Below are 10,372 nucleotides of genomic sequence, written 5' to 3'. Positions count from 1 at the left end.
CCCCGGGAGGGGGGAGCCACGCTGGTCCCGCCCCCGCCGGCTCCGTCCCGGTGCCCCCCCTCAGTCCCGGTGCCTCCGTCCCGGTGCCCCTTCCCCTGTCCCGGTGCCCCCCTCCCCCGTCCCGGTGGCCCCCCGCACCGCTCGCCCCCGGCGATCGCAGCGGATCACGGCCGAGTGACAAAGACCGGGATTTATTCCATTCCATCCTTCAATGCCCGTAGCCCCGGCGGCAGCGCTCCGGCCCCGCAGGGATCCCCCCGGTGCCCCCCGCGCCAGCGCGGGGCCGGGCCGACGGAAGGGGCTTTCAATGCAGCTCGTGCAGGGGATGGGGGGTCATGGAGTGAGAGGAGTAGGGGAAGGTGAGGGTCGGTATCGCTGGGAATGGGAGGCACAGCAGCACGGAGCAACAGGGATGGGCTTGAGGCACTTGCCAAGAGCCCCCGCAGATGTGGGCTGGGGGAAGGAGGGGAAGAGGCACGGAAAGGCTGACGAGAAGCCTGGCCGAGGCAGGTTGGAGGCAAGGCAGAGTAGGCAGGCTCCTCTGCAGCTGGAAAAGCAGCTCCCCGAAGGAAAAGGCACAACCCCTGGGCTGTGGCTGTATTCCCTCTGAGTGTGGTCCACCAAGAGCTCCCAGGACAGTGCTGCCCTCGGTCCTTGACCTGGAACTGCTCCCTGAGCAGTTGGGGATGCAGATCTCAACCTGTGAGGCAAAGAGCAGGGTCAGCCCCCACCAGGCTGCCACCCCCTCGCCCCCCAGGCTTACTTTGCCCCCTGCTCACTTACCTGAGAGCCGATGGCCCAGGCTGGCCATCTTGGCAGGATGCGACATCAACCAGAAGTTGCGCTTGTTCTGCAACTTCTGGAATGGATTTGAGTCTCTCCTCCGCTCCTGCTTAATCTTCTTCATTTTCTTTACCTGTGCAGAGGTAGGAGAGCACTCAGGTCAGAGAGTAGAGACCCCAGCCTCCTCCCACCTGCCCCAGTCCAGCACCCACCTTTCCTTTGTCAAACTCCTGGTCCCACTCATCAATGACGGTCTTGCTTTGGGCCAGTGCTGTGTCCCGAATGGCATCCTGGCTCACGGCTGAAACCTCACCCTGCCAGGTCAAGACTGCAGAGCAGCTAAGTCAGCAGAATGACCAGGCTGTGCCCCACTGCACCCAGCCCCAAGGTGGGGGTCCCCTGCTCCAGCTGCCCACCCTGTGCCACCCCTGACAGGACCATGGCCGGGTGCACCTGCCTGGTTCCAGGAGCACCCCCCTGCCTGCACTCAGGCCCTGGCAGAGGTGGGGGGGTTCTGCCCCCATCCAGGGCTTAGCCCCCTGTGCAGGGGGTCAGCATGGCTGTTTGCCCACCCAGGTAAGCCAAGATTACCTTGTTTGCCATAAGCCTTGTCCAAGGAATTCTGGAGCAGCTTGCTCACCACACTGGACTCCCGGCCCTCAGGGGCTGTGCCAGCCCAATTGCTGGCCACAGGGCTCAGGGCAGCCAGGGGGTGCCTCTCATCCCCAGTCTGGTTGTCACTGAGACTTGATGCCACTGCAGAAAGAGGCAGGGTGAGGGTAAGCCAGGGGGAGCAAGGGGAACTACCATGTCCCTCCCTCTCCAAAGCACATCTCATCCCAGGAAACACCACTCGGACAGACAAGGTCCTGATGGTTGAGGGCGTTTGGGCACACAACTGCCTGTCCTGAGGGTCAGTCAAGGGGCCTGTCCCCACTTCCTCCTCCAGGGGACAGGCAAGGGCTTCCAGGCTCTCACCCAGGAGCAGCAGGCAGGCCTGGGACAGGGCAGCCCACGGCAGGACAACAGGCACTGACTGCCAGGCAACTGTGGGACCAGCAAGCACTAGGGATGGCACAGCAGTGCTCCAAGGGGGCTCTTGCGCAGACAAGCTGCTGGCTTGACCCTGCCAAGCACTGGACAGGGCACAAGGTCACACCTGGGGTGCTGGCGGGGACAGTGTTGGCAGCCTGGCTGCTGAGGCTTTCCATCCACTTGCGTTTGCGGTGCTTGTGCTCTCCAGCCTCCACGCTCTGATGTGTCCTACAGGGCTCTGGCTCAGTTGTCCTGGAGCTGGGGAAGGCAGCAGGGTCAGCTTACTCCACCGGAGTGGGAAAGTCTGAGCTTCCCACAGAGCAACAGGGCACAGAGACACCTGCACTGCACTCAGCGAGAGGTAAACCCACCCACAGCAAGTGCGTGCTTCAGCTGGGTGCATGCTGAGGCGCATCGCACCTGCAGAAAGATGAGAAGCCCCCAACCACATCCCAGGGAGCCTCGGCTCAGGCTTTCACATGCCTCAAGTCCCTCACCTGTCTGAAGACAGCATCCCGGAGTTGCACTCTTCTGTCTTCTTCAAAGGCCTGTCTTTGCTCCTATTCTTCTTTTTCTTCTTCTTCTTCTTGAGGGGGAAAGTTGGCTCTGTGCCCAGGTCAATACTGGGGTCTGGCACATGTTGCTTGGGCCCACTCTTCGTGTCCTGACAGACCAGACCATGGCTGAGACCCTTGTCTTCCACCTCCCTCCCCGTGGCAGACAAGAAGTCCTTCTGAGAGCCAATGCTCTCCTTCTTGGGGGGCCTGGAGTCTTTATCCTTGAAGCCCTCTGGAGAAACAATTCTCTCCTTCTTGGGAGGACTGGAGACTTCATCCATGTCCTTCACAGCCACAGAATAAGGGCTCCTGTCTGTGCTACGATGTCTCCTCTTCCGACGCTTTTTCTTGAAGGAACCCTCTGGTTCCCCCTGGCCAGATCCCATCTCCCTGCTGCCAGAAAGAAGGTGGTGTGAATGTGGGACAGTGGAACCAGCAGGGAGGCAGGGACTGAGCAGACAAGTTGAGCACAAAGCTGAATGCAGACTTTTCAGGATTGGGAAGTTCAAGAGTAGATGGCAACAGGCTGAAGGACAGGAAAAGAGGCTTCCGAAAGCCCGGAAGCCCCGCTCTTCCTCCTTCCCTTGAGGTGCAGAAACACAAGACCCAAGTGCTGGCATCTTGTCCACATAACTGAAATCAGATGCTGCTCTGCAAGCACTCACAGGTCTCACACAGACTGGGAAAGAGTGGGTGCTGCTGCAGCACATGCTGGTGGTGAAGGCTACAAGGGAGACCCAGAGCAAGATCTAGACCAGGCTGGTGCTTCCTGGTCCCATGGGACATTAGTACAGGGTCAGGGCCTGCAAAGCTCCCTCCCACTCTGTGCTGAAGTCAGCTCTTCTCAGATCTGAAGCAAGCCCTGCCAGCCCTAGAGAACAGAAAAGCTGGCTGCAAGGCCACAGATACCCCATGGAGCACCCAAGGCTGTCACTGGCCTTCCTGTCCTGTGGGAGCCTGGGAGCAATGGTACTGCTTACCTGGACTTGCCCAGAGGCATAGAAGTGGAGTCAGGATGGGTGGTGGCTGAGGGTTGGGACTGTGCTTGGTGGTCACTCACGCTCACCTTTTGAGAGAGTTTGCCCTGCAGTTATTGACATAAATAAAAATTTGGTGGTCTAACACTGAGGTTTCCATGAGCCAAGAGAAAAGGGGAGCCCAGAGAAAGGGGAGGAGAACAGGCACAGACAGGGGGAGGGAAGTGGGGGGTGGGAGAATCAGAAGTGTGTTCAGTCAGAATAACAAAGGAAAAAAGGAAGGAAAGAAATTTAAAGACCTGGAACCCCAGTGCACTCTCCTGAGCCCACTCACTGCCTGGGGAGGAGGCACCCCCACACCCTCCCGCTGCGTCATCACCCCCTGCTACTGGCCCCAGGGGACAGGCAACCCCAAGAAGGTGCCAAGACCCCCCCACTGCAGGGACTGGTGCAGTCACCCCTCTGTCCCAGGCAAGGGGGCAGAAGCCATCCCTTGGATCACTCAGGGATGTGGACAACAACAGGGCCTGGTCCCAACACCCTCACCCAGAGAGAGGTGAGAGCAGCCACCACAGCCCTGGGTTAGGAGCTAGGGGCTCTCCCCACCCACCCCTGGTCAGCAGGGACCTGGCAGTAGCCCCACATAACCTGTTTTGAAAGCACAAGATGCTGACTGAAGTCTCTGAGCAGAAGCTGAGACTCACTTTTTTAGGTGAGAGCAGTGCTTTCTTAGCCAGCAGTGGTGCCGTGGTACTGCCCCGCTCCAGAGTGATGCTGCCCAGCGGGGAGGGTTTCACAGTGGCTGTCCCACAGCTTTTGGGGGCTGCCAGGTGAGAGTCTTTAGGGGCAGCTGGCCTTGTGCCAGAGCCAGAAAGGAGGTGGGTGCCAGAGTCCCTTCCCTGAGAGGTGCAGAAGCTGCTGGAATTGCTCTTGGCCTTTGGGGTCTCCTTGGCCAGCTGCCCTACTGCGCTGCTCTGGGAATCCTTCTTCAGGGTCCTGGCCATCGCCCCACAGCCACTGGGCTCCTGACTGGACTTCAGCAGCTTGGATGAGGTAGGTGGCTTCACACTGTCCGAGCCCTGTGGGGGCAGCCCTGCTTTGGCCCCAGTCATGGTGCTGGTGACATGGAAGCCTGCTCTGGGCATGCCAGGTGTCTGTGGCTTCTTGGGCCTCTGGACTGTGTCACAGCTCAGTGGTGTGGCCTCATGGGTGGCTTTGTGGGGCAGTTTTGATGATGGGGTCTGAGAGGGTAGTTTTGACAGAGCAATTCCGTTTGTGAGCTTTGGCCCCATCCCAAGAGAGCTGCGGGCAACAAGGACTCCAACATCACCTGGGCCTGGCAGCCCCTTCCCCAGCAGCTTGTCTTGTTTCTAGACAAGGAGAAAGAGATTTTAGTGAGGAGAGCCAAGGAGCCACAGACTGTGGCAGTGATACTGCCCTCCCTGTGTCCAGCCAGGATCCCCGGGTTCAATAGGATCAGGATCTCTCCTGCACAACACCCTCCCACTCATCCACCTCCTTGCATGGCTGCAGCCCCCAGTGCCCGTAGAGCAGCAGCTCCTGGGAGCACCAACCTTCAGGACTCACCGCGGCCATTGGTGGCACAGGTAGGGTCCCGTTAATCTCAGTTTTCTTCATTTGCTTGGAGTCACTGCCACTGCAGCTGGGCGGGCTGAAGGCAGCCATGGCCACGGGCCCTGCTGAGCTCCTCCTGGGGCTGCACAGCCTGGGGAAGGCAAGCACAGGCGTCAGCCGTAGGGATGTGGGTGAGCAGCAGACACATGTGAGGAAGGGGAGCCAGAGGCTCCAAGGAGGTGAGGAGCTACAGCAAACCATGACAAGGGGCTGGACCCCTCCCTGCCACCCCCCACCCTGAGCCAGCACACACACAGGGGTGTGGGGCTGCTGGGTAGGGGGGCCAGGAGGCACAGGGTGCTCTGTTACCTCAGGTAGAACAGCACATAGGCCTGCTGGTTGAGAACCACCTTGATGTTGCTGGGGTGGACCTCATGGTCATTCATTCGATACCACTGCCCATTGCTGGCCTATGGAAGGAGAATAGGGTCAGGGTCTGGCCAGGGACCCTCCTGGCCTGCAGAGCAGCAGGAACAGCACCCATCATCAGAGCTCCTCTCCCCAAAAGCCACAGATGGCCCAGGGGCAGGCCAGGGAGCTCTGTCAGCGCAGACCTTCATGTTTCCTGCAGCGGAGCACAGTCTGTGCCCCATGTCCAGTGCTCCACACCACCCACCCTGCCAAACACCCTCCTGGTCTGCACCCTAAAGGGACCAGGCCCCAGCCCAGACAGGCTCCCAAGGGAGCATCCTGGGCTCACCTTCACGTAGCAGAAGTAGTGCCCTGCGTTGCAGCTGTACCCAGAGTGCACCAGCACTGCGTAGAGTCCGTACGTGATGGGGTCACCCTTGGGCTCAGACATGTATGGGCGGATGTCCAAGAACTCAGGGTATCCCACGTCCTGTGGAAAGGAGATGTATCAGGAGCTGGCATGGCTTTCTTGCCAGAGCAAAAGCAGCTCTGCTGTGCTACAAGTCCCATCTCTTGAGGGAGGGGACATGGTCTCCCCAGGCAGAGATGCCAGGATGAGCCCAGCTTCCCACACTGAGAACAGCGGGGAATGGCAACAGGACTGCACCAGGACCACCTCTCACCCTGCTCGGGGGGCAGGACCTTTGGCCAGGACACAGCCCTGGCTGTGGATCACGCAGCACTCACCTTGGTGATTTTCCTCCCACCTGAAGAGCTGCAACTGCCAAAGCGTTTCAGTGAAATCGTGAGAACATTGGAGGCTCGGTGGATGGTGAAACGTTTGCTGGCCGACACTTTCTTCCTGCACCTGCCCAGGAAAAGCTCAAGCTATTCAAGCTGTTCCAACATCCAGATGGCTGCCTGCCCTGGCCACGCAGTAATGGCAAACCCGATGGGAATGGTGCTGCTGACGCCAGGCACTGCTCCAGACACCTCCCCATGGCCATGCCCACTGGCCCAGGTCCTCCTTTGAAGACAAGGGAGCTGAGGAGCAGCAGGCACCGTCACAGGCTTCCATGGCCCTGTACCTCATGGTTTAGCCACAGAGCAGGTACAGAAGCCCTGCCACATTGTGGCAACCTTCCCACCAGCACACCTGTGCACCCCATTATGCCCCCAGCACCCCACACTCACATGCTACACCTGTAAGCGTTGTCCCCACCCAGCTGCTCTGGCTTCACAAACAGCTCCAAGGCCCGTACGATGTTTGCGGCTCGCTGCAAGGACAAGGTGGAGGTCAGGGCATGAAGAGCCTGTCCATGGCAGAGCCCCACTCCCTGCAGAGGCACTGGCCCCAGGAGAGAGCACACAGCACAGGGCTGCAGGCTGCCCCAAAGTTCTGAGCCTGCCCTGGCACGGTGTGGTGGCTGCTCTGCCCCACAACACTGCTGAGGAGTTATGGCTCACATTCAGGCAACAGGCACTGCTTTGTGAGACAGGGAGGGAGGCTCAACAGCAGGAGCCGATTCCCTCTTGCCAGCACTGTGTCTGCAGGTCGAGGAGCCTCAGAGCAGGAACATCCCCCTTCAAAGCAGAGACCCCCATCCCCAACCCTGCAGCAATACCTCGACCTCCAGTGTCACGTCCAAGTAAGGGTCATAGGTATCCGAGACAGTCTTGCACTCCAAACACTTCACTGCAAAGGAAGAGCCATGAGCACACCCTGCCACAACACCAGCACCCGCCACACCCCAGCACAGCACAGCTGTCCCCTCAGTCCAGGTCTGGGTTCTGAAATATCAGCACCAGGATTGCCAGCCTTGCAGGGAGGAGGGCTGCCACTATGTGCTGGGGAGGCAGGTGTTCCCAGATAGCTGGGAACGTGGGTCCTTTTGCTGATGGCAGTGAGCTGGGGACCCACAGTTTGGGTCTCACAGTCAGTGGCTTCTCCCATTGCCACAACAGGGGTCATGAGCTGCAAGTACAGCAGGACTGACTGACTGCAGCTCTGGATAAGTTAAACATGCTAAGCCATTTTCCCAAAGGATTTTACCACCCAGTGAGGCCCAGACTGCCGGTACTCACCACGGGACCGCAGGTAACCACCAAAGATCTGGTGAACCAGAGTCGTGGCCTGGGTCTGGCGATCCAACCTACAGAGACAGCAGCACCACATCTCACACTGCAACAGCCACTCTCGTCGGACCCCTCAGGACAGCCCCCTCCACGTTCCGGCCAGTGGCCGGGCTGCGGAGCCCCAGGGGCAGGGGGAAGTCGCAGTCCCTGCCAGACTGCTCTCCCTGTGTCTCAGCTGAGGGATGACACCAGGCTCTGGCACACACCTTCCTCTTGAAGAAGCAGAAGCTCCTGGTTGGAGCTCAGGTTGGAGCCAGGTGCTGAGAGCAGAGGCAGCGCTTCCCAGGACAAAGGGCCTGGGGGAAGCCGCCCTTCCACAGCCACAGGGTTGGGGCTGAGCTAGCAAGTAGGTCTGTATCCCTCAGCAACTGGGATGCAATCCCAACCTGTAGCAGCCTCAAGATTTGGGGGCAGGACTGCAGCTATGCTGAGGTGGAGGAGTCAGCAGAAGGTGAACAATAGCCCAGAGTCCTGTCCCTGAGGGGCAGGGAGCTGGACCCACACCCGAGGCCCCTGGAGTCAGAACCTCCCCACAATAAGGCTGACCTGGGGCACATGTTCACTCCACAGTCCACTCCCGTGAGTGCAGGGGACCAGCAAGGGAACAGCAAAGAGCAGTGATGGGCCATCAGGCCCCACATACTTGGTGTAGCCATTCAGGCAGGCCTTCTGCATGGCATCGATGGTGTAACGCAGGAACTCGTGTGCGTCCTCCTGCCTGCCGAAGTGCAGGTTATGGGAAATCTCTGCAAGAGAGGGAGGACTTACCATGTGCTGCAACAGATGCCATCCCTCCCTGCCTTCCCTGGGGAAAGGACTCTGGGGTTCAAATCCCCTCAACCCAAACCAGACATCAGACTCATGTCACAGAGGAAGCCCCTGGCAGCCCAAGAAGTCTCCTGGCACTTTGAGGCTCCATGAGTCATCTCAGTGGAGCTGTTGGCCAAAACGTGCCCCAATTCCAATAGTTCTGCTCCCACATTAGTAATGGGGGGGGGGGACAGCCCTCCTTACTCTTGAGGTCTCGGATGATGGAGAGTGGCTTTATTGCGTTGCCACTGTTGGCAAAAGCCTGTATCGTGTGGTTCTGCATCGTGCACATCATGCAGAAGCTTCCATGGGCACCTGGAGCAGGAGAGACAACACGACGTTGGGGACAAACCCAGGAGAGATGGAGGCAGGACAGGGGATCTCTGGTACCATACAGCTCAGCCACACTCAGTTTTCCCTATGAGTTCGATGTTCCAGGACATGGGGACCAGCCCACGCCACCCCACCTGGCACAGCCCATCACAGGACCAGCCACGGCAGCTCTCCAGGTGAGACAGAATTCACATGGAGAGAAAACAGGTCCCAGGTATGCACTGGACAAGCCCATAGGCTGGCCCTGAGGGACAGATCCCACTGGCAGTCCTACGGATGGGGCTGCCTGTGTGTTCCCTGTGGCGACAGCTCAGAGCAGCGCCTGCCACACTGCTCTTTTACAGTCCCCACAGTAAGGGGCTATTCAGGACCCCCCAGCTGAGCCCCCAAGAAGCCAGCAGGCCCTATTGGGCCCATCTTAGTCCTGGCTACACCCAGCAGAGACAGTGTCCCCAGAGACAAAGATGCCTAGCTTGGAAACATTGCTATAGTCAGGAAAAGTGAGTAGGAACCAGGAACAGCCTCTTGACAGAGAAACAGGCAGAAAGGAGCAGGGAAGGAGCATCCTGATATCTGCACTCAGCAGAGCGAGGCACAGAGGTGCTGAGAGCAGCACTGTGAGCATGACAGGCAGAGGCTGCTCCTCCCTGCCAGCCCCCTGAGCCGGTATCCCCACTCACAGGTGCGTCCGTGCTCCCGGGAGAGCAGGTAGTTAGTGAGTGGCGGGGTGTAGGTCAGGCACTGCAGCGCCGAGTTCAGGAAGCAGGTGTTCCCCAGGTTACTCAGCCCGGCGCCCACACGGTGGACCCGCTCCCACTTCATGGACAGCTTCTGGGCTGGGAAGAGAACCTTCTGCGGCGCGGGGATCCCGTCACCCGCGGCCCCCGGCAGGGCATGGCTGTGTCCTGCGGGGAGCGGAGAGTCAGCCGGGGGTAGGAGCACGGGGAGGGAGGGTTCCCTTCACCCTCTCCACTTACCCCGGGGGTTCTGCGGCCGCTCCGGAAGGCTGCCGGCGATGCCGAGAGGGCGGCCTACGGCCTCGGCCCCGATGTGCTCGTACTTGTCCCGCAGCTGCTCCAGCTGCCCGGCCAGGCCGCGGCGGGCGGGCACGAACTCGATGCGCTGCTGCAGCACGGAGCGGGCGGCGGCGGCCAGCGGCCGGCCCAGCTCCGCCGCCGCCTCCCGCCGCCCCGGCTCCAGCGCCTCCCGTAGTTTCTCCGCGATCATCGCCGTGGGAGGCCGGCTCGGCGGGCCCGGCGGCCGCGCCTGCAGGGAGGGAGGAAAGCGGCGGCTGAGCGGGAAGCAGCGGCCCGGCACGGCCGCTCCCGCTGAGCTCCGGCTCTCAGAGCAACAGGCCGCCGCCGCGGCCCCCTTAGCGAGTCCCCTGGCCGCCGCGGGCACCGCGTCCCCCCCGCCGCCGCCCGCGACCCCGGGCGCCGCCGCCGCGCGGCCCCGGCCCGACCGCCGCCATATGCGGCCCGGCCGGTCCCGGCGCTCCGCTCCGCACGGGCGGCCCCGCCGGCAGGGCAGAGGATCGCGGCGGGACGGGGCCGCATGTCCCGGCGTCCCCGGGCCCGTCCCGCCCGGTCCCGGCAGTGCTTACCATCCGGGTCTCACCGCACGCACGTGTCGCCACACCGCCACTCGCCCGCCGCCGGCACAAACTCCTTCCGCGCCGGCCCTGAGGGGCGGCTCCGCTCCGCCTTTGCGCGGCCGCGGCGGCTCGCCCGGCACCGCCCGGAGCCGCGGCCGCTC

At 61.1% G+C, this 10,372-nt stretch overlaps 1 protein-coding gene across 2 annotated transcripts; it reads right to left on the bottom strand.

Moving 5' to 3' along the window:
- Positions 1-175: 175 nt before the first annotated feature.
- On the bottom strand, positions 176-10,297 carry USP36 (ubiquitin specific peptidase 36). Of its 2 annotated transcripts, none has more exons than XM_066200222.1 (20): positions 10,221-10,297; positions 9,595-9,883; positions 9,298-9,522; positions 8,489-8,599; positions 8,118-8,220; positions 7,424-7,491; positions 6,964-7,034; positions 6,533-6,615; positions 6,086-6,206; positions 5,688-5,828; positions 5,297-5,397; positions 4,940-5,078; positions 4,057-4,722; positions 3,356-3,459; positions 2,316-2,768; positions 1,943-2,076; positions 1,375-1,539; positions 996-1,111; positions 784-916; positions 176-700 (listed from the first exon to the last, which is right to left on the bottom strand). In XM_066200222.1, the coding sequence occupies exons 1-20, from the start codon at positions 10,221-10,223 to the stop codon at positions 696-698; spliced, it is 3,231 nt and encodes a 1,076-aa protein (XP_066056319.1). In that variant the 5' UTR covers positions 10,224-10,297; the 3' UTR covers positions 176-695. The 2 variants fall into 2 exon arrangements, with proteins under 2 accessions (XP_066056319.1, XP_066056320.1); XM_066200223.1 differs by having other exon boundaries at positions 3,356-3,441.
- Between the last annotated feature and the right edge of the window lie 75 nt (positions 10,298-10,372).

The sequence above is a fragment of the Chamaea fasciata genome, unplaced genomic scaffold, assembly GCF_029207755.1.
Source record: "Chamaea fasciata isolate MVZ Bird 193981 ecotype frontalis unplaced genomic scaffold, bChaFas1.0.hap1 SCAF_19, whole genome shotgun sequence".
Taxonomy (NCBI): domain Eukaryota; kingdom Metazoa; phylum Chordata; class Aves; order Passeriformes; family Sylviidae; genus Chamaea; species Chamaea fasciata.
This window is presented reverse-complemented; position numbering and strand designations above follow the sequence as displayed.

What these genes read in the sequence shown, in the direction of transcription:
- USP36 (XM_066200222.1), bottom strand. An exon ending in CACTGCTCTCACCTAAAAAA is followed by an intron (nt 3,460 to 4,056) that starts GTGAGTCTCAGC and finishes CAATAACTGCAG; the next exon opens with GGCAAACTCTCTCAAAAGGT. An exon ending in GGGATGCTGTCTTCAGACAG is followed by an intron (nt 2,077 to 2,315) that starts GTGAGGGACTTG and finishes TGCCTTCCCCAG; the next exon opens with CTCCAGGACAACTGAGCCAG.